Consider the following 24,352-nt stretch of genomic DNA (forward strand, 5'->3'; position numbering starts at 1 on the left):
ATGGGTAAAAGGATCCGTTGAACTGGGAGAGGACTCCTGCCCAAAGAAGTGAGCCCGGAGACGAAGACAGTGGAAGAAGAGTTCAGTATCATGCCGAGCCCGAAATTCATTGAGGTGAGGGCGTAAGGGTATGAAACTAAGTCCTTTGCTGAGCACTGAACGTTCAGCATCGGAGAGGGGAAGGTCAGGGGGTATAGTGTTTAATTCTGTTTTTGTTTTGGATTTCCAGCAGCCGCAGTTTTTTGTTTTTTAGCCATTTGTACCTTTCTTGCCATTTACGGGAGGCTGAAAGAGGCCGCGGGGCATCTGGGGGTTGTAGTTTTGGACAGTGCGGCTGCGCAGAAAGAACAGGAAGCAGCGGTTTCACAATACACCGCGGCCGGAACTACAGTCCCCAGAATGCGCTGCGGGCGGGGTTTCGGTAACTGAGGCCGCGGCTGGGCTCAGGCCTCAAGCCCGAGCCAAACCCATGGCCGCCAGCGAGCTCCGGCCGCCGGACACTGTCCAGCGGCTGTTCCGCGGCACCAACGCCGCTTCCAACATGAGCGTCCCTGTCGGCACAGCCGGCCGCCCAGGCCCCGGATCCCGAGGCTGCGAGAACGGCGCCTTGATGGGAAACTTTGGGATGTTCATCCAGGGCCTGCTCGGGGTCGTGGCCTTCAGCCTCTTGATGCGTGAGTACCGGCGCCGCGCTGCGCCAGGGGGATCCGGGGTCAGCGATTCCCCCTCAGGGCAGCCGCCAGTTCACTAGTTATCGAGAGGCGGGTGGGTTGATAGTTGTGGGAACTCCGAATGGGGTTTTTGTGAGGGAGGGAGTGTTGATGCCGAGTGTCTTATTCTTTCAGATTGATTCCTCACATTGGGTTTTTACAGCTGGGAGGGGCTGGTGGATATAACATCGACAAAGGGGAGTAGCCCGGGAGCCAGTGGAGCTCATTAAGCACCGGGGTGATGAGTGAACATACTTATGGCCACCAACTTTGGATGAGCTGAAATTTATGGAGTTTCAATTAATCGTTTACTTTTCAATAATGTTTTGGGCTTTTACGTAACGTGTCATATTTCGTGAACCTGGATGAGTTTCTTTGCTCCATTCCCTATGGCCTGTCGAGCTTCAGTCTAAACGTTTTCGTAGTTTGTTGTCTCTACACATGGATCAATCTTGTTCCCTTGCCAATACATTTCTAGTCTTTTCAGTGCAGTGACCAGAATAACTCAGTACTCCAGATGATGTTTGACCAATGCATTGTGAAGACCCAGGGATGGCCACTAGCTGATAGTACATGAGAAGTGATAATGTAGCATAAGAGTGGTAATGTAGCATGAGATTGACAATGGAGGTGTGGTCTGCACCCAGGTCAGAGGGCTGTGAAAATATTTTACTTCTGTTAAAATTTATTTGAGTTTTTTGCTCTTACTGGAACTGCTTCATTTACGTCTTAGGAATATTTTGAAGGAACTTTCAGTTTATTTGAACATTACTCCAGGCTGGTCTCCTGCATAAACAAAAACAAAAAAAACTGCGGATGCTGGAAATCCAAAACAAAAACAAAAACAGAATTACGTGGAAAAACTCAGCAGGTCTGGCAGCATCGGCGGAGAAGAAAAGAGTTGACGTTTTGAGTCCTCATGACCCTTCGACAGAACTTGAATTCGAGTCCAAGAAAGAGTTGAAATATAAGCTGGTTTAAGGTGTGTGTGGGGGGCGGAGAGAGAGAGAGAGAGCTATACCTTGAGTGCCCTACCATCCATTCTTAATTAGCACATTTGTTTAGAGAATATCACCAACTTTAACTTTAACACCTATGTGTTCTTTTGTACTATTGTTGTTGACATCTTTTGATGATCTGCTTCTATCACTGCTTGTTTGTCCCTACAACCACACCCCCCCTCCACCTCTCTCTCTCTCTCTCCGCCCCCCCACACACACACCTTAAACCAGCTTATATTTCAACTCTTTCTTGGACTCGAACTCAAGTTCTGTCGAAGGGTCATGAGGACTCGAAACGTCAACTCTTTTCTTCTCCGCCGATGCTGCCAGACCTGAGTTTTTCCAGGTAATTCTGTTTTTGTTTTTGTTTTGGTCTCCTGCATTCTACTCTTGTAAACTTGTCATCCAAAACTCTGCTGCCCGTTCCTTAGCTCACACCAGATGCCAGTCACCTATCATCCCTCTGCTCACTGACCTACTTTGACTCCCAGTTAAACTACTTTATGATTTTAATATTCTCATCCTTGTTTTCAAATTCCTCCATTGCCTTGCCCCTCCCTATCTCTGTATTCTCCTCCAACCTCAAGTCCTCCAAGATAATCTGAAACGGAATGCAAAATCCCAACAGGACTCTGACTGTATTGCTAGAAATTTTTGTCACAGAAGGAGACCATTTAGCCAAATGTTTCTGTGCTGGCTGAAATAAAGAGATGTTCAGCCTATTCCTACTTTCCTGCTGTGGTTCATGCCCCATTCTCTCAGTCCATTCGCCTCCGTCGCATCTGTTCTGATGATGCCACTTTCAAAGACAGTTCCTCTGACGTGTCTTCCTTCTTCCTTAACCGAGGTTTTCCACCCACAGTGGTTGACAGGGCCCTCAACCATGTCCGGCCCATCTCCCGCGCATCCGCCCTCACACATTCCCCTCCCTCCCAGAAACATGATAGGGTCCCCCTTGTCCTCACTTATCACCCCACCACCCTCTGCACCCCACCATTTCTGCTAACTCCAGCATGATGCCACCACCAAACACATCTTCCCTTCACCCCCCCCCCGGACGGCATTCCACAGGGATCGTACCCTCTGGGACACCCTGGTCCACTCCTCCATCACCCCCTACACCTCAATCCCCTCCCACGGCACCTTCCCATGCAACCGCAGAAGGTGCAACACCTGCCCCTTCACTTCCCCTCTCCTCACCGTCCAAGGGCCCAAACACTCCTTCCAAGTGAAGCAGCATTTCACTTGCACTTCCCTCAATTTAGTCTACTGCATTCGTTGCTCCCAATGCGGTTTCCTCTACATTGGAGAGACCAAATGCAGACTGGGTGACCGCTTTGCAGAACACCTTCGGTCTGTCCGCAAGCATTACCCAGACCTCCCTGTCGCTTACCATTTCAACACTCCACCCTGCTCTCATGTCCATCCTTGGCCTGATGCATTGTTCCAGTGAAACTCAACGCAAGCTGGAGGAACAGCACCTCATCTTCCAACTAGGCACTTTACAGCCTTCTGGACTGAATATTGAGTTCAACAATTTTAGATCATGAACACTCTCCTCCATCCCTACCCCCTTTCCGATCCCCCTTTTTTTTCCAATAATTTTATGTAGATTTTTCTTTTCCCACCTATTTCCAATATTTCTAAATGTATTTCCATCCATTATTTTATCTCTACCTTTTAGCCTTTTTCGATTCCTTCACCCCACCCCACCCCCACTAGGGCTATCTATACCTTGCTTGTCCTGCTTTCTACCCTTAATTAGCACATTCCTCAGATTATATCACCAACTTCAACACCTCTTTGTCCTTTTGTGACATCTTTTGGTTATCTCTACCTATCACTGGCCCTTTATCCAGCTCTACTTGTTCCACCCCCCCTTAAACCAGCTTATATTTCACCTCTTTTCTATTTTTACTTAGTTCTGTTGAAGGGCCATTCGGACTCGAAACGTTAACTGTGCTCCGCTCCACAGATGCTGCCAGACCTGCTGAGTTTTTCCAGGTATTTTTGTTTTTGTTTTGGATTTCCAGCATCTGCAGTTTTTTGCTTTTATCAGAAGATTTAAAGTGATGGCCAAATGTTTATTTAAATGTAGTGAAGGCTTTTGCATCTATCACCCTTTCAGGTGGTGACTTTCAAACCCTCACCATACTTTGGATGAAAAAAATTCTCACCACCTTTTACTTCTACCAGTTGCTTTTAATTTATTCCTCCTGGCTATTGATCTGTTTGCTAAAGGATTTTTTGTTCATGGGAGGTGAGTGTCACTGGCAAGCCCAGCATTTATTGCCATTTCGAAAGTGGATCATTCCTTGCAGCCAAAATTCTCCAGTCCTGATAGCATCCTCATAAACCTTCTCTTTACCCTCTTTAATCTGATCACATCCTTCCTATAATGCAGTGACCAGAACTGTACATACTACTCCAGCTGTGATCTAACTAGTATTTTATGCAGTTCTAACAGAACTTCATTTTCTATGTCTTGGTGAAGAAAAGAAGACATCCGTATTTCTAGCTTGCTAAAATATAAAGACAGATAGTAAGAGTTTCTACAGGTATTTAAAAAAGAAAAGAGCCCTGACCTGAGCGTTGGTCCTATAGAAAGTGAGTCTGGGGAATTAACAATGGAAAATAAGGAGATGGCAGATGAATTGAAACAGGTATTTTGCAAATGTCTTCACTATAGAGGACACAGGTAACATTGCAGAAATAGCTGTAAATCAGGAAATGGGAAGGAGGAGCTCAAAAAAATTACAATCACCAAGTAAGTGATAAAGAGCGAATTGTTGAAGCTGTGGGCTGACAAATCCCTGGGTCCTGATGGTTTTCATCCTAGGGTCTTAAAAGAAATGGCTAGTGAGGTATTTGGTTAATTGGTTTTAATTCTCCAAAATTCTCCAGGTTTAGGGAAGGCTCCTTTAGATTGCAAAATAGCAAATGTAACCCCTTAGTTTAAGAAGGGAGGGAGACAGAAAGCAGGAAACTCCATACCAATTAGTTTAACATCTGTCATAGGGAAATGTTAGAAGCTATCATTAAAGACATTATAGCCAGGCATTCAGATAAATGCAAGGTAGTCAGGCAGAGTCAACATGGCTTTGTGAGAGGGAAATCATGTTTAACCAATTTTTTGGAGTTCTTTGAAGTGCTGTGAATAGAGAGCTGATGGATGTACCGTTCTTGGATTTCCAGAAGGAATTTGATAAAATGCCACATCAAAGGTTATTGCGGAAAATAAAAGCTCATTGTGTAGGGGGTAACATATTGGCGTGGAGAGAAGATTGGCTGGCTAACAGGAAACAGAGGGTGGGCATAAATGGGTCTTTTTGTGGTTGGCAAGATGTAATGAGTGGTGTGCCACAGGGATCGGTGCTGGGACCTCAACTTTTTACAATTTATATAATTGTTTGGATAAAGTGACCAAGGTGCGGTTGCTAAATCTGCTGATGACACAAAGATAGGTAGGAAAGTAAGTTGTGATGAGGACATAGGCCACAAAAGGGATATAGATAGGTTAAGTGAGTGGATAAAGATCTGGCAAATGGAGTATAATGTGGAAAAATGTGAAATTGTCCATTTGGGCACAAAGGATAAAAAATAAGCTTATTATCTAAATGGTGAGAGATTGTAGAGCTCTTGAGATGCAGAAGGATCTGGGTGTCCTAGTGCATGAATCACAAAAGGTTAGTATGCAGGTACAACAAGTAATTAGGAAAGCTAATAGAATGTTTTCATTTATTGTGAGGGGAATTGAATACAAAAGTAAGGAGATTATGCTTCAGTTATACAGGGCATTGGTGAGACCACACCTGGAGTATTCTGTACAGTATTGGTCTCCTTATTTAAGAATGGATGTAAATGCATTGGAAGCAGTTCAGCGAAGGTTTACTGGACTAATAAAAATACCTGGAAAAACTCAGCAGGTCTGACAGCATCATAGATGCTGTCAGACCTGCTGAGTTTTTCCAGGTATTTTTATTTTTGTTTTTGTTTTGGATTTCTAGCATCCGCAGTTTTTTGCTTTTACTAGACTAATAACTGGAACAGGTGGGTTGTCTTATGAGGAAAGGTTGGACTGCTGTGTTCAGAAGAATAAGACACGACTTGATTGAAGCATATAAGACCTTGAGGGGTCTTGACAAGGTGGAAGTGAAAAGGATGATCCCTCTTGTGGGAGAATCTATAACTAGGGAGTCACTGTTTAAAAATAAGGGGTCGCCCATTTAAGACACAGATGAGGAGAAATTTTTTTGAGGGTCGTGAGTCTTTGGAACTCCCTTCCTCAAAAGGTGCTGGAAGCAGTCTTTGAAAATTTTTAAGGCAGACGTAGATAGATTCTTGATAGCCAAGGGGGTGAAAGGCTTTTGGGGTAGGTGGGAATGTGGAGCTGAGGTTGCAATCAGATCAGTTAGGATTTCAATGAATGGTGAAGCACACCGCATTTTAGGAAGAATGGGAGTGTTCTTGAGAGGGTGCAGAGGAGATTTACTGGACTGATTCCAGGGATTGGGGTTAGGTTGGGAAAGCTGATGTTGTTCTCCTTGGTACAAAGGATATTGATGGGAGATTTGATATAGGTGTGCTAGATTATGAGAAGTTTAGATAAGAGAGACAAAGAAAAACTGTTCCCATGAGCTGAAGGTGCAAAGACTTGGGTACACAGATTTAAGATTTTGGGTAAGAGAGGAAGATGGGGGACGTTCCAATGAGTAATGACCTCTGTCATGAGATATTAATGTCTATAATGTTATTGGAAATTATTTTTAAATTGGAACTGTAGATGAGTCTGTGTCTATGTGTGTGTCTGTGTATGCCTTAATTGGATTAAAGCCTGCTCATCTGGGTGCTTGATATATTGTAATTTGAGATGATAATTGAGTAAATAGTAAGGAGGATAGAAGCTAAAATGTAAATTTGCATTTGTTGAATAGAGCATTCAAGGGTGGGAGTAAAATCTTGCACCCACCTGGGATCGCCAAGCAATGTGTTTATATTGCTAATAAAATTAGTGCGATGAAAATGTTATTGTTAGATGTGATGTTAAAACCCTAGGATACCGTGGAAAATTTACATTCAAAGGAAAAGCTAGGTATAAACAGAAAGGAATTTGTGTGTAAGGTAAAGGCATTTAAGATCTAACCAGCCTGTAAGCCTACATCTGTGTTTGCAAAGGAACCAAATTGCAAGGAACCTCATTTTGAATTTGTATGGTCAAATGTGCTTTGCCTGGTGTCTGTTTAAAGTCTAAGGGTTACTGTTGCCTTGGTGAAGATTTACCCGGGAGTGATTAATTTGGGGATTTGTTTAAAAGTTATTATGATTGTAATTTGTGGACATGTTTATGTGTTTAATTTGTTAAATTAATAAATGTTTAATTTAGTTTTATTTAAAAAACCTCTTGAGGCTCGGTGGTCTTATTCCTGAATTCAAATCTGCATCTCAAACATACCAGTTGGAAAATATAGGTCATGTCAGTTGTTCAAGTTTCCCTTTGGGATTTAAACAACTCGGCATTTACCAACTGCTGTGTCATAACACCTGGAACTTGCTGTTTATAAGAGTGGTGCAAACAGAGAAGATAGATGATTTTAAAAGGAATTTGAAAGGGTGTTTTTTGTTCAGGGGCTGTGGACATCACTGGCTAGGCCAGCATTTATTGCCCTTGAGAAGGTGGTGGTGAGCCATGTTCTTGAAAGGCTCCGGTCCATGCGGCGTAGGTACACCCACAGTGTTGTTAGGAAAGGAGTTCCAGGATTTTGATCAGTGACAGTGAAGGAATGGCAAAACATTTCCAAGTTAGGATGGTGTGTGGCTGGGAGGGGTACTTGCAGGTGATGGTGTTCCCATGTTCCTGCTGCCCTTGTCCTTCTGGTGGGAGAGGGCATGGGTTTGAAAGATGCTGTTGAAAGAGCCTTGGTAAGTTGCAGTGTACCTTGTAGGTGGTACACATTGCTGTTACTGTGTGTCGGTGGTGGAGGGAGTGGATGTTGAAGACGGTAGATGGGGTGCCGAACAAAGCAGCCTGCTTTGTCCTGGATGGTGTAAAGTTTCTTGAATATTGTTGGAGCTGCACTCATTCATCCAGGCAAGTGGAGGGTATTCCACCACACTCCTGACTTGTGCCTTGTAGATTGTGGGCAGGCTTTGGGGAGTAAAGAGATGAAGTTACTCGCTGCAGAATTCCCAGCTTCTAACCTACTCTTGTATCACAATATTTATTTGGCTAGTTCTGTTTCTGATCAATGATAACTCCCAGGATGCTGATACTGTGAGAATCCGCGATGGTAATGCTGTTGAATGACAAGGGGCGATGGTTGGAGATGGTCATTGCCTGACACTTATGTGGCGTGAATGCTCATATGCCACTTGTCAGCCCAAGCCTGGATATTGTCCAGGTCTTGCTGCATATAGACAAGGACTGCTTCAGTATGTGAAGAGTTGTGAATGGCATTGAACATTGTGCAATCATCAGCAAACATCCCCATTTCTGACTATGATGCAGGGAAGATCATTGATGAAGCAGCTAAAGATAGGTGGGCTGAGGATACTATCCTGAGGAACTCCTGCATTGGTGCCCTGGGGGATAAAATAATTGACCTCCAACAATCACAACCATCTTCCTTTGTGCTATGTATGACCCCTAGCAATGGACAGTTTCCCCCCTGATTCCCGTTGACTTTGATTTTGCTAGGGCTCCTTAATGCCACACTTGGTCAAATGCTGCTTTGATGTCAGGGGCAGTCATTCCCACCTCACCACTTGAATTCAGCTCTTTTGTCTACGTTGGAACTGTAATGGGGTTAGGAGATGAGTGGACCTGGCAGAACCCAAACTGAGCAACAGTGAGCAAGTTATTGATGAATAAGTACCCCTTAATAGAACTATTGACAACCCCTTCCATCACTTTGTTGGTGATTGAGTGTCTGTCAGGGTGGTGACTGGCCTGGATGGATTTGTGTTTCTTTTTGTGGATAGGACAAAATTTTCCAGATTGCTGGATAGATGCCAGTGTTGTAGCTGTATTGGAACAGTTTGGCTAGGGTGTAGCAAGTTCTGAAGTGCAGCTCTTCAGCACTATTGCAGGAATATTGTCAGGGCCCATCATCAGTATGCAGTGCCTTCGGTTGTTTCTTGACATCATGCGAGTGAATTGAATTGGTTGAAGACTGGCATGTGTGATGCAGTGGATCTCAGGAGTGGATCATCCTCTTGGCTCTTTTGGCTGAAGATTGCTGCAAATGCTTCAGACCTTTTCTTTTGCACTGATGTGCTGGGCTCCCCTGTCTGAGGATGGGAATATTTGTGGAGCCTTCTCTTCCAGGTATTTAATTGTCCACCAACTGGATGTGGCAGCACTGAGAAGCTTTGACCTGATCCATTGATTGTGGGATTGCAAGCTCTATATATCGTATGCAAGTAGTCCTCTGTTGTAGCTTCACCATGTTGATGCCTCATTTTTAAGTATGCCTGTTGTTGCTCCTAGCATGCCCTCCTGCACTTTTCATTGAACCAGGGTTGGCCCTCCGACTTAATGGTAATGATAGAGTGGGGGATGTGGCGGGGCACAAGCTTACAGATTGTAGTTGAATGCAGTGCAGCTGCTGATGGCCCACAGTGCCTCATGGATGCCAATTATGAGTTGCTAGACCTGTTCGTAATCTATCCCATTTAACACAAACGAACAAGGAGCAGGAGTAGGCTATTCAGCCCCTCGAGCCTGCTCCGCCATTTAATAAGATCATGGCTGATCTGATAGTAACCTCAAATCTGCATCCCATCTACCCCTGATAACCTATCACCCCCTTGTTTATCAAGAATCTATCCACCTCTGCCTTAAAAATATTTAAAGACTCTGCTTCCACTGCCTATTCAGGAAGAGAGCTCCAAAGAATCAAGATCCTCTGCGTGAAAAAATTTCATCTCCTCATCTGTTTTAAATGGGTGACCCCTTATTTTTATACAGTGACCCCTAGTTCTAGATTCTTCCACAAGAGGAAACACCCTCTCCACATCTACCCTCTCCAAATCAAGTCGCCTCTTACTCTTCTAAACTCTGGCAGATACAAACCTAGTTTGTCCGACCTGTCTCACGAGTGCCCTGTGCAACTTAAGCATAACCTCCCTACTTTTGTATTTTATTCCCCTCGCAGTAAATTATATTCTATTAGCTTTCCTAATTACTTGCTGTGCTTGAATACTAGCCTTTTGTGGTAGTGCCACACAATATGATGGAAGGACTGTGAAGGCCGGACTTTGTCACCACAAGGACTGCGCGGTGGTTGTTCCTACCAATATTGCCATGGACAGATGCATCTGCGACAGATTGGTACGGATGAGGTAGAGTAGATTTCTTCCTTCTTGTTGGCTCCCTCATCACCTGCCACAGACCCAGCCTAGCAGCTATGTCCTTTAGCTCACGTCGGTAGTGGTGCTACTGAGCCACTCTTGGTCATGGACGTTGCAGTCACCCACCCAGAGTACGTTCTGCGCCCTGGCCACCCTCAGTCCTTCTTCTAAGTGTTGTTCAACATGGAGCAGTACTGATTCATCAGCTGAGTTGGGGTCACAGGTCAAGGTTTCCATGCCCATTTTTAACTTGATACCATGAGGCTTCATGGCATGTGGAGTGAATGTTGAGGACTCCCAAACTGCTCCTCTCAGCTGTATACCACTGTGCCACCTCCATCTCTGGTGGGTCTGTCCTGCTGGTAGGACAGGACATACCCAGGAATGGTGGTGTCTGGGACATCCTGTTATGTATGATTTGGTGATTATGACAATGATTATGCTTAACTGATAGTGGAACAGCTTTCCCAATTTTGGCACAAGCCCTGCTAATGTTAGTAAGAAGAACTTTTCAGGGTTGATGGGTCTGTCATTGTTGTTGCTGTTATTGAGATTGATGCTAGGCGGTTCATCCGGTTCCATTCCTATAGACTTTGTAGTGATTTGATAAAGTTGAGCAGCTTGCTAGGCCATTTCAGAGGGCAGTTAAGATTCAACCACATCATTGTAGATCTGGAGTCACATGCAGGCCAGTTGTGTGTGTGGGCAAACACATAGCAGATGCAGTGTAACGTGGATAACTGTGAGGTTATATGCTTCTGTGTGAAGAACAGAAAGGCAGAGTATTATTTAAGTGGTGACATATTTTGAAATGTGGGTGTACAAAGGGATTTGGGTGTCCTTGTACACCAGTCAATGAAAGTAAATAGGCAACAAAAACAAAAAATGCTGGAACCACTCAGTAGGTCTGACAGCATCTGTAGAAAGACAATTGTCTTTCTCTCTACAGATGCTGTCAGACCTACTGAGTTGTTCCAGCATTTTTTGTATTTGTTTCAGATTTCCAGCATCCGCAGTATTTTGCCTTTATCTTAAAGTAAACAGGCAGGTGCAGCAAGCACTTAGGAAGGCAAATGGTATTTCATTGCAAGAGGATTTGAGTTTGGAAGTAAGGATGTCTTACTGCAGTTTTACAGGGCCTTGGTGAGACTGCAACTGGAGTATTGTGTGCAGTTTTGGTCTCCCTACCTAAGAAAGGCTATACTTGCCATAGAGGGAGTGCTGTGAAGGTTCGATAGGCTGATACTGGGGATGGCAGGACTGTTGTATGAAGAGAGATTGGTTCAACTGGGCCTGTATTCACTAGAGTTTAGAAGAATGAGAGGGGATCTGATTGAAACATATAAAATTCTAACAAGACTAGATGCAGGGAGGATGTTTCCCCTGGCTGGGGAGTCTAGAACCAGGGGCCACAGTCTCAGGAGGATACAGGGCAGGCCATTTAGGACTCAGATGAGGAAAAATTTCTTCACTGAGGGTGGTCAACCTGTGGAATTCTGTACCAAAGAAGGCTGTGGACACCAGGTCACTTAGTAAATTCAAGAAAGAAATTGATAAATGTTTTGATAATAGAGGTATCATAGGCATAGAGAGAAAGCGGGAATATGGTGTTGAGGTAGAGGATCAGCCATGATCATATTGAATGGCGCAGCAGACTCGAAGGGCCGAATGGCCTGCTTCTACTCCTAGTTTCTGTTTCTATTCGACCAGGTAAGGATGGTAGATTTCCCCCTCTCAAGGACATTAGTGAACCAGATGGGTTTTTATGACAATTGACAATGAGTTCAAGGCTACAGGGATTTACTAGGGGAATGGGACTGACTAGAGCTGAGATGGCCTAGACAGGCTGAATGGCCGCCTTCCATGCTGTGATGACTCTAAGGTGACTTCCCCTTAATGAATCCATGCTGACTGTCCTTGGATAATCTGTGCCTTCTAAGCGATTATACTGTACCTCCATTTTTTCCAATAATTTCCTACTGCCAAGGTTTGAAATTACTTGAACTATCCCCTTCTCTCTTGTTTAAACAATGGTTATGATATTTCCAGACCTCAGCACCAGGCTTGTAGCCAAAGAGGATTGCTTCTTCCCCACCCTGGCTTTCGCTTCCATCCCCGACTGCTGGGGGTGGGCATTGCATTGTGACGGTGGACAGTGGTTACAGGCTTTGGAATGCAGGTAAAAGGTGCAGACATTGATTTCATCGGCCTTCAGCTGAGCTGGGACTCCATTTGGGAACAGTCCGTCAGTGTGCGGTTTCTGACATCTGGCACTGACTGAGGTGCTGATCTTAATTTTATAAATAATATGTCATTTAGACGATGATGGATAGTGGTCTGGTCATACAGTATTTAATTGGAGGAAATTTCTGCTTGTCTAATACTGGATATCGGACAAGTAGTCTGATGATTTAGTGACAGTGGAGGAGCACAATATTAGGCAGTTGTCAGTCAGCCAATCTATTGGAAACTGTTTGAGGCCTCTGGATGGATCTCAGGATCTCTACCATGAGTCCCATTCTGTCTTGGGAATTCAATGCTGCGTGCACGTGCACACTCTCCTGCCAGGAGTTGGTGAATTATGAAGAGGACACGGTTTGGGTTTTCCTTATCCATGGTGCTCTGGCTAAGATCAGTTAAAGGCAAAGAATGGGACTGGAGAGCTGTGCTCCAAATGTTTCAAAGTGGTGCAAGATGTCATGTACTTTTAGAAAGTTTATTAAGGGAATGATGTACATCAGGGCTACCACAAAGGAACGTGCTTATTAACAACTTGGAAATAACATCACATGCTTGTTGCAGCAAACAACAGCAAAACAAATGGTTATTTGGCTCCCAGCTGTTGCTATAAATGGCATGGATTTAAAAGAAGCCAACTGGAGCTGGTTTACTGCAAGTCAACCTTGACTAGGCTGCTCCCATACCACTGTAGCCAGCAGATCTGCCCAGTGGTGAGGACCATATACATTAGTGACCTGGGTGAGGAAAGCTCCCGGCCACTCTGGTGGCTGCTGTTGGTAATTACATGTCCGGCAGGCAAGAAGGAGGAGGGGTGTTAAGAGGGAGGGGGGAGCTGACTAGTCCAACGAAAAGGGAAGTAATACTGGATTTGGTGCTGGGGAATGAAGCAGGGAATACTTGGGAAGCAGTGAACACAATATCAGTAAGCTTTGAGTAGTTATGGAAAAGGACAAGAAAAATAGACTGGACACATTCTCACAAGGGAAATGGAAAGGAATTGCAAAGTTAAAGCTTCCTGGATGAGTGAAGCTGTTGAGATTAAAATGGAACAGAAGAGGTGGCGGGGGGGGGGGGGGGTGCTCTTGATAAAAGTTGGGTTCATGCTACAGTAGGAATCCAAGCAGAATAAGGAAAGTACAGGGGAGAGCTTTAGAAGGAATTAAGAGGGGCCAAGAGAATACATGGTAATAGATTAAATGAGCAGGTAAAATAAAAGGGAATGCTTGAAATCTTTTATAAACAGACAAAGAATAAAAGAGCAGTCAAAAGAAGGACAGGGTTGAATAGTCACAATAAGAGAGACTTTCGACAGAGAGCATGGCTGATGTATTAAATGGGTACTTTGCGTCTGTCATTAAAGAGGATGCTATCTATTGCCATAGTAATGGAGAAGGTATTAGAGAAATTAGAATAAAAATAAAAAAAGTACTTAAAAGGTTATTTTGGTTATTGAATTTTGAATAGAAATTGTGGAGGCTTTTACCCACAGCCTTCTTTTGATTATATGAGTACTGGAGGATTGTAAATGTTCCACCCTCGTTGAAAAAGGGGAGCGGGATAAATCTGGCAACCACAGGCCAGTCGGCTCAATGTCACCTGGTGCGGCAACTTTGCGACTAATCCAGGACAACATGAAATGAATTGATATTTGGAGAAATATGGGCTCACAAATGAAAGCCAGTATAGATTTATTAGAGACAATTTGTGTTTGACAACTTGATTGAGGCCTTTTGAAGCATTGGAGAGGGTTGATGAGGGTCATGTGATTGTTGCCCTGTATATGGACTTTCAAAAAGTGTTTGACGCAGTACCACATAAAGGACTGTTAGGAATTAGAGATGGTTTAAGATAGTTATATTTTTGGATGTTAAGATTGAGTTTTAGCTTTAAGTTTAAATTTAATTTGTGTTTCCGCATTGGTGTGTTAAGAAAGGGGGAACTTGAGTTTTGGTTTCACTTTAAAAGATGCCTGCATTTTAATGAGGTTCTACAACTGGAAGAGAAGTTAAACAAACGTGGTAGGAAAAAATTGTGATGTTGCCTAGCAACAAGAGACTCAGAGACAGAAAAAAACAGAAAAGTAGTTTCAGTTCAGTTGGAGCCAGGAGAAGCTGGATACAGCACAGGGAACTGCAGAGAGAGCAGATTTCCCAAAAGAACCAAAAGGTCCCAAAGCCAAGGAGGGGTCCCAAGAAGATCTTCAAGTCAATGGAAAAAACAGGAATCTGGAAAAGGTCCTGTTAAGTGAAGATGAGAGTGAGGAGGAGAGCAAGGCCCCAAGCTTAAAGGGAGAAAGCTTAGACTTAAAGCCAGTTAGGCTTGCGAGAAGCCAGAAAATTCGAGGAGACAGCTCAAAGGTTGGTGACTCCTTACTGTGGGCTTGTGAAGTAGTGGCGTTCTGATGGCATGGCTGAGTATCTGAGAGAGAGTGCGTGGAAGGCAAAGCTTAAATGCACGTGGCAATCCAGGGGAGAGGAATATCAGAATATCGAAACCCTGGAGATGGACCCTTGTGAAAGGCATCCGAGAGAAAGCGTCATTTGGGAGAAGATTCCAAAGTGAGTTCTTTGCGAGTGGAGACTGGAAACCCTCATGTGAAAGACTGAGTTCAGTGAGACCGGTTGGCTCACAATGTGATAACCGTCTGGGGGCGGGAGGGTTGATGAGAGATTTATAACATCTGTTTGGGATGGTGTCTGTCACTTGGTTTCAGGTGTAGTGTGCCTGACCACAGATCGCCTGTTGGTTTACATGGACTGTGTACTTGTTCTGAACATGAGAGTATAAGATAGCTGTTTAAACATGTGCTATCCTTAAGAATCTGTATATATCTATAAAGGTATAGTTGCGGGTGAAGGAGTATTGTAATATAGTTTCTCTTTTATCTTGTTAAATAAATGTTGTATTCTTTTTAAAAAGTTCATCCGCTGACTCGTAAGACTGTTCAATAGCCACTCTCCACATTTCTAGACAAAAAAGAAAAGTTAGGATCTATGAAGCAAGGTTCCTCCCTGGGTTCTGGCTTGTCCAATAGTAACATTAGCTGGGATCATAACAAGACTTTAGTAAAATTTGAAGCCAGTGCATTTCAAGGGACAGTAGCAGCATGGTCACAAAATTGGCTCAGGAACAGGAAGCCGAGAGCAGTGGTGAAGATCTTTTTCTGCCCATACTGGAGGGAAGTATACAGTAGTGTTTCCCAGGGGTCAGTATTAAGACCACTGTTCTTTGATAGAAATTAATAACTTGGATTTGTGTTTACAGGTCATAGTTTCAAAGTTTACAGATGGCACAAACTGGGAAATGTAGTAACTGATGAGGATAATAACGGACATCAGGAGGACTTGGACTGGCAAAATTGGTAGACATATGGTAGATAAAATTTAATGCAAAGACATTCATTTTGCTAGGAAACATGAAGAGGCAACACTTACATGCTGAGAATTAATTTTAAAAAAAGTTGTTGCATTTCCTTACTTAACATCGACTAAGCTTCAAAAGTAGTTCATTAGGCGTGAGGCTTTGTGGAGCAGCCTGGTAGGGAAAATGAGGGCAGGTAATATAAACTAGAGGGCACATTTTAATCTTCTTTTGAAGAACAAAAATACATGGGGTATATGTACAAAAATCTTTGAAGGTGGCAGAACAAGAAAGCTGTTAAAAAGCATATGGAATGCTTGGCTCTTTTTTAAACTGGCGTGGAGTACAAGAGCAAGGAAGTTATGCTAAACCTTAACAAAAACACAAATACCTAGAAAAGCTCAGCAGGTCTCACAGCATCTGCGGAGAGGAACACAGTTAACATTTCGAGTCCGTATGACTCTTCAACGGACCTAAGGAAAAATAGAAAAGAGGTGAAATATAAGCTGGTTTAAGGGGGGTGGGACAGGTAGAGCTGGATAGTGGGCCAGTGATAGGTGGAGATAACCAAAAGATGTCACAGACAAAAGAACAAAGAGGTGTTGAAGCTGGTGGTATTATCTAAGGAATGTGATAATAAAGGTACAGATAGCCCTAGTGGGGGTGGGGTGGGGGGAAGGGATCAAAATAGGCTAAAAGGCAGAAATAAAACAATGATGGAAATACATTTAAAAGTAATGGAAATAGGTGGAAAAAGAAAAATCTATATAAATATTTGGGAAAAAGGGGAATCGGAAAGGGGGTGGGATGGAGGAGAGAGTTCATGATCTAAAATTGTTGAACTCAATATTCAGTCTGGAAGGCTGTAAAGTGCCGAGTCGGAAGATGAGGTGCTGTTCCCCCAGTTTGCGTTGAGTTTCACTGGAACATTGCAGCAGGCCAAGGACAGACATGTGGGCATGAGAGCAGGGTGGAGTGTTGAAATGGCAAGCGACAGGGTGGTCTGGGTCATGCTTGCAGACAGACCGAAGGTGTTCTACAAAGCGGTCACCCAGTCTGCATTTGGTCTCTCTAATGTAGAGGAAACCGCATTAGGAGCAGCGAATACAGTAGACTAAATTGAGGGCAGTGTTAGGTTTATGTTAAACCTTCTTGCGTTCAATTCTGGGCACAATACTTTAGCTAGGTGGGGTAAAGGAACAAAGGGATCTCAGAGTACAAATACACCAATTACTAAAAGTTGTGCCACAAACACTCGGCTTTATTTCTAGAGGGATAGGAAATAGGAGCAGGACTAGGCCATTTGGTCCCTCAAGGCTGCCCCACCATTTAATAAGATCATGACTGATCTGCCCCAGGTCTCACTCCTCTTTCGTGTCAGCTCCTCATAGCCCTCAACTCAAAAATCTATCTATCTCCTCTTTAAATACGTTCAGTGATCTAGCCTCCACAACTCTCTGGGGTAGAGAATTCCAGACATTCACTACCCTCCGAGAGAAGAATTTCCTTCACATCTCGGTTATAAATGAGTGTCCCCTTATTCTGTAACTATGTCCCCTAATTCGAGATTCCCCCACTAGTGGAAACATTTTCTCAACATCAACCCTGTCAAGCCCCCTCAGAATCTTGTACGTTTCAATAAGATCACCCCTCATTCTTCTAAACTCTAATAAATAAAGGCCTAACCTGCTTAGCCATTCTTGATAAGTCAATCCCTTCATCCCAGGAATCAGCCTAGTGAATCTCTTTTGAACTGCCTCCAATGCCAGTATATCCTTTCTTAAATACGGGGACCAAAACTGCACTCAGCACTCCATGTGCGGCCTCACCAACACCCTGTATGGTTGTAACAAAACTTCCCTATTTTTAAACTCCAGTCCGCTAGCAATACAGGCCAAAATTCCATTTGCCACCTTAATTACTTTCTGCACTTGCATGCTAACTGTGTTTCATGCACAAGAATACCCAGTTCCTCTGTGCTGCACTTTTTTGGAATCTCCATTTAAATAACCTGCCTTTTGATTCTTCCCACCAAAGTGAATGACCTCACACTTTCCTAAATTAAATTCCATCTGCCAAGTTTTTGCCCACTCACTTAAATTGTCTATATCCCCTTGCAGATTCCTTATACCCTCATCACAACATGCCCTCCCACCTATTTTTGTAGCATCAGAAAATTTGGATACATTACACTCTGCCCCCTCCTCCATTAATACAGATAGTAAATAATTGAGGCCTTAGGACTGATCCTTGTGGCACTCCACTAGTTACGTTTTTCCAACCTGAAAAAGACCCATTAATCCCGACTCTGTCTTCTGTGTTAACAAATCCTCAATCCATGCTAATACATTACCCCCAATACCATGAGCTCCTATCTTGTGCAATAACCTTCAATGTGGCACCTTATTGAATGCCTTCTGGGAATCCAAATATACTACATCTCCCAGTTCCCCTTTATCAACTCTGCTTGTTATATCCTCAAAGGACTCTATAGCAAATTTGTCAAACATGATTTCCCTTTCACAAAACCATGTTGACTCTGTTTGATTGCGTTAAGCTTTTCTAAATGTCCTGCTCTTTCTTTCTTAATAATAGACTCCAGCATTTCCCAACGACAGATGTTAGGCTGACTGGCCTACCGTTTCCTGCTTTTTGTCTCCCTTCCTTCTTGAACAGAGTCACGTTGGAGGTTTTCCAATCTGCTGGGATCCTCCCATAATCCACTGAATTCTGGAATATTTTGACCAATGCCTCTACTATCTCTGTAGCCACTTCCTTTAAAACCCTTAGATGCAGGCCATCAGGTCCAGGCAACTTGTCTGCCTTTAGTCCCATTAGTTTGTCAAACACTTTGTCCCTCGTGATAGAGACTGTTATAAGATCTCTCTTCCCATTAGCTCCTTGCTTATCTGATATCGTTGGGATGTTTATAGTGCCCTCCATCATGAAGACTGATGCAAAATATTGGTTTAAATTATCTGCCATTTCCCTGTTCCCCGTTATCAATTCTCCAGTCGCATCCTCCAAGGATCCCACGCTCACTTTAGCCACTCACTCTCTTTTTATATTCCCGCAGAAGCTCTTGCTGGTTGTTTTTATATTTCTTGCCAATTTACTTTGATAATCAATTTTCTCCCTCTTTATTTGCTTTTTAATCATCCCTGCTGGTTCCTCAAAAAATCCCCAATCCTCTGGCCTACCACTAGCTTTCGCCGCTTTGTATGCCTTGGTTATTGATTGGATGCTCTCCTTGACCACCCTTTGTGAACCATGGGTGGTTCATCCTTCTCATCGAGTCCTTCTTTTTGACCAGGATAAATCTTTTGCTGAGCGTTATGAAATATCTGCCTAAATGTCTGCCACTGCTCATTTGTTGACCTTCCCCTTAGTCTATTTTCCCAGCCCGCTTTAGACAACTCTTCATACCTCTGTAATTGCTCCTATTTAAGTTGAGGACACTGGTTTGAGACCTGAGTTGTTCGCCCTCAAACTGAATTTGTGTTCGCTACCCCCTAGAGGATCCTTAACTATGATATCTCTTCTTAATCCCACCTCATTACACATTACTAGATCTAAAATAGTCTGTTCCCGGGTAGGTTCAGTGATGTATTGCTCTAAGAAACAATCCCTGATACTCTCTTCAAATTCATCTTCCGTGTTACCCCTGCCAATCTGATTTGTCCAGTCAATATGCAGATTCAAATCACCCATGACAATTGTAGTGCCTTTCTTGCACGCCTCCATAATTTCCTGATTTATACTTTGCCCTACATTGAGGCAACTCTTTGGGGGCCTACAGGCGACTCCCGCCCATGACTTCTTCCCCTTGCTATTCCTTATTTCCACCCAAACTGATTCTACGTTATGATCTATTGCATTTATTACTCACCACTGCACTGATACCTTCCTTTATTAACAAAGCTACCCATCTCTTTTTCCTTTTTGCCTATTTTTCAGGAACGTCGAATACCCTTGAATATTGAGTTCCAGTCTTGGTCACCCTGCAACCGCATCTCTGTAATAGCTATTAAGTCATATTTATTTATTTCTAATGCTGCGTGCATTTAGATCAACAGCCTTAAGCTTTGACTTTTTACCATTATTACTCATTCTGGCTTTGATTTCTGCTGCACTTTTTTGCTTGTATTTTCTGCTTCTTGTCACACTTTGATTATCTTTCGCCTCTTCACTACATTGAACCTCTGCTGTCTTGTTTCTTTTTGATTTTAAAAACTTTCCTTCAATGAACCCTCTCCCTTGCCCTGCACTATTTAGTTTAAAGTCTTGTCTACAGCCCTAGTTATGTGATTCACCAGGATACTGGTCCCAGCATAGTTCAAATGAAGCCTGTCCCAATGGAACAGCTCTCTCCTTCCCCAGTAATGGTGCCAGTGCCCCATGAGTCAGAACCCATTTCTCGCACCCCAATCTTTGAGGAACGCACTTACCTCTCTAATCTTATTTACCCTATGCCAATTTGCACATGGCTCAGGTACTAATCCAGAGATTATTACCTTTGTGGTTCTGCTTTTTAATTTAGCACCGAGCTGCTTGTAGTCCCTCAGCAGAACCTCTTTCCTAGTCCTACTTATGTCCTTGGTACCTACGTGGACCACGACAACTGGACCCTTTCCCTCCCACTCCAAGTTCCTCTCCAGCCCAGAAGAGATGCCCTTAACCTAGGCAACAGGTAGCCAACACCACCTTCGGGACCCTGACTTTGCTGCACAGGAAAGTATCCTAACTATGCAACCCCTATTATTACTACATTTCTCTTTTCTTCCCCCCCTCTTGAATGGTGCTCTGTACCATGGTGCTGTGTTCAGTTCGCTCATCCTCCTGGCAGTCTGTGCCCTTGTCCACACTGGGAGCAAGAACCTCGTACCTATTGGACAAGGGCACTGGCTGAGGCTCCTCCAAAGCTAAATTTTGGATCCCCATACATGCCTCACTCAGTCACACCCTCCTGTCCCTGGCCACAGTCCAAATTTGATGTAATTAATCTAAGGGATGTGACTGTCTCCTGAAACAGTGTCCAGGTAACTCTCCCCCTCCCTGATGTGTTGCAGTATCCACAGCTTTGACTCCAGCTCATCAACTCTGAGCCGAAGTTCCTCAAGCAGCCAGTGCTTGCTGCAGATGTGTTCACTGTGGATCACACTGCCGTCCATCAGTGCCCACATTCTACAGCTGCAACACATCGCCTGCCCAGCCATCTCTATTCTATTTAATTAATTAATTTGGGTGTTAAATATTTTAAACACGAATTTCTTAATTGTACTGTTCAGCTGTAATAACGTCTCCTTATTTAAACCACTTGGCCAATCAAAAGAGACATGGAAGAGAAACCCACCAATTACCTACCTGTTTCCCTTTGACTAGAAACAGGTCCCCCTCTCGCACTCTCCTCCTAGGTGCTGCTGATTGCCTGTCCCAGGGTCCGCCTCTCGCACTCTCCCCTAGGTGTTGCTGACTGCCAAGCTCGGAGTCCTCCTCACACTCCCCTCTAGAATTGAAAAATATAAGTTATGCTAAACATATATCAAGCCTTGGTTAGATCACACTTGCAAGTATTGTATACAGTACTGGTTGCCATATTAAAGAAAGGACATAGAGGCACTGGAGAGGTGCAGAGAAGATTTTACAAGGATGATACAAGATATGTGTGGGTATCTGTACTAAGAAAGGATTGACAGGCTGGATCATCTAGGGGTGTTCAATATTTGGGAAGGACAGACAAATAGGGAAAGGAGATGGGGTAACACTGATAGTAATTGAGGGAATCAATGCAATAGTGAAGAAGGATATTGGCTCAGAAAATTGTGATGTGGAATCTATTTGGATGGAGATAAACACCAAAGGGCAGAAAAGATTGGGGGTTATCTAGAGGCCCCCAAACAGTAATGAAAATGTAAGGGAAGGCATTAAACAGGAACTCAGACGCATGCAATGAGGGCCCAGCTGTAATCATGGGTGATTTTAATTTACACCTACATTGGATAAACCAAACTAGCAATAATACTTTGGAAGAGGATTTCCTGGAATGTGTACGTGATGGTTTTTTTAGACCAATATGTTGAGGAACTAATTAGAGAGCAGGCTATTCTAGACTGGGTATTGTGCATTGAGAAAGGATTAATTAACAATCTTGTTGTGCAGGGTCCCTTGGGGAAGAGCAATCATAAAATGATAGAATTGTTCATTAAGATGGGGAGCGAAGAAATTGAATCTGAAACTAGGGCCTTGAATCTAAATAAAGGGAAGTACAAGGGTATGAGGCGTGAGTTGATGATGGATTGGGGAACCTTACTAAAAGGGTTGATGTTTGATAGGCAATGGCTAATATTTGAGGAACGTATGCATGAATTACAGCAATTATTCATTCCTGTCTGTGCAAAAATAAAACAGGAAAGATGGCTCAGCCATGGATTATAAAAGAAATTGAGGATAGTATTAGATCCAAAGAAGAGACATATAAAATTGTCAGAAAAAGCAGCAAGCCTGAGGATTGGGACCAGTTTAGAATTCAGCAAAAGTGGACAAAAAGATTGATCAAGAAGGGGAAAATGGACTATGAGAGTAAACTTGCAGGGAATATAAAAAATGACTAAAAGCTTCCATAAATATGTGAAGAGAAAAAAATTAGCAAAGACAAAAGTCAGAAATGGGGGAAATTATAATGGGAAACACAGAAATGGCAGAAGAATTGAACATGCATTTTGGTTCTGCCTTCACAACAAAGGACAAATAATACCCCAGAAATTTTAGGGAACCAAGGATCTAGTGAGAGGGAGGAATTGAAGAAAATCAGTATTAATTAAAAAATGGTGCTAGAGAAATTAATGGGGCTAAAGGCTGAAAATCCCCAGGGCCTGATGATCTAGTGGCCCTGGAAATATTGGATGCATTGGTGATCATCTTCCAAAATTCTATAGATTCTGGAGCAGTTCCTACGGATTGGAGGGTGGCAAATGTTTCCCCGCTATTTAAAAAAGGAGCGAGAGAAAAAACAGCATTACAGACCAGTTAGCCGAGCATCCGTAGTGGGGAAAATGCTAGAGTCTATTATAAAAGATGTAGTATCAGAAGACTTGGAAAGCATTAACAGGATTAGACAAAGTCAGCATGGGTTTATGAAAGGGAAATCATGCTTAACTAATCTACTGGAGTTTTTTTTGAGGATGTAACTAGTAGAATAGATAAGGGAGAACCAATGGATGTGGTGTATTTGGATTTCAAGAAGGCTTTTGATAAGGTCCCACATAAGAGGCTAGTGGGAAAAATTAAAGCACATGGGATCAAGGGTAATATACTGGCATGGATTGAGCATTGGTTGACAGACCAGTAGAGTGTGGGAATAAATGGGTCTTTTTCCGCATGGCAGGTGGTGACTAGTGGTGTACCGCAGGAATCAGTGCTTGGGTCCCAGCTATTCCCGATATATATAAATGACTTGGATGAGGAAACCAAATGCAATATTTCCAAGTTTGCTGATGACAAAACTGAGCGGGGTTATGAGGAGGATGCAAGGAGGCTTCAGGGTGATTTGGACAAGTTGCATGTGTGGGTAAACACGGTAAATGCAGTATAACGTGGATTAGATGTCAAGTTACATGCTTCAATGTGAAAAACAGGAAGGCAGAGTATTGTTTAAATGGTGATATATTAGGAAATGTGGATGTACAAAGGTAATCTGGGTGTACTTGTACACCAGTCAGTGAAAGTAAACAGGCAGGTGCAGCAAGCAATTAGGAAGGCAAATGGTATTTTGGCCTTCATTGCAAGAGGATTTGAGTTCAGAAGTAGGGATATCTTTCTGCAGTTATACAAGGCCTTGGTGAGACCACACCTGGAATATTGTGTGCAGTTTTGGTCCCTCTACCTAAGGAAGGATATACTTGCTGTAGAGGAAGTGCAGTGAAGGTTCACTAGGTTGATACCGGGGATGGCAGGACTGTGGTATGAGGAGAGATTGGTTTGACTGGGCCTGAGTTTAGAAGAATGAGAGGGGATCTGATTGAAATGTATAAAATTCTAACAAGGCTAGACAGGCTGGATGCAGGGAGGATGTTTCCCCTGGTTGGAGAGTCTAGAACCAGTGGTCGTAGTCTCAGGATTCAGGGCAGGCTATTTAGGACTGAGATGAGGAAAAATTTCCTCACTCAGGGTGGTTAACCTGTGGAATTCTCTGCCACAGAAGGGTGTGGAGGCCGAGTCACTGAGTATATTCAAGAAAGAAATTGATAATTTTTTGGATATCATGGGGCATGGAGAGAAAGCGGGAGTATGGCGTTGAAATAGAGGATGAGCAATGATCATATTGAATGGCGGAGCAGGCTTCTTGGGCCGAATTGTCTATTCCTAGTTTCTATGTTTCTATCTTTCTTTTCTTGAAGAAAGGCTGAGGAGGAATCTAATGGAGATATTAAAATTGATGAAAGGCTTTGGTGGAGTGGATGCAGAGAAAATGTTTTCTCTTGTGGGAAAGAGCATGACCAGAGACCATTAATAAAAGATCGTCGCCAAAAAATCCAGTAGGGAATTCAGAAGAATCTTCCTCGCCCAAAGAATGGTAAGAATGTGTAACTTGCTACCACAGGAAGTGAATAGTATAGACGCAGTTAAGGAGAAGTTAGACAAGCATATGGGGGAGAAGGGAATCGAGCGTTATGATGGTATATTTAAATAAGG

The 24,352-nt window shown here is 43.3% G+C and overlaps 1 protein-coding gene across 2 annotated transcripts in view; it reads left to right on the forward strand.

Moving 5' to 3' along the window:
- The first annotated feature begins 415 nt into the window (after positions 1 to 415).
- Positions 416 to 24,352, forward strand: part of stimate (STIM activating enhance) — a 176,279-nt gene continuing 152,342 nt past the window's right edge. For both annotated transcript variants that reach the window (XM_041190911.1, XM_041190910.1), the window contains exon 1: positions 416 to 674. In XM_041190911.1, the coding sequence (XP_041046845.1) occupies positions 470 to 674 (205 nt within the window). In that variant the 5' untranslated portion in view covers positions 416 to 469. The remainder of the gene's footprint in view (positions 675 to 24,352) is intronic.

The sequence above is a fragment of the Carcharodon carcharias genome, chromosome 7, assembly GCF_017639515.1.
Source record: "Carcharodon carcharias isolate sCarCar2 chromosome 7, sCarCar2.pri, whole genome shotgun sequence".
Taxonomy (NCBI): Eukaryota; Metazoa; Chordata; class Chondrichthyes; order Lamniformes; family Lamnidae; genus Carcharodon; species Carcharodon carcharias.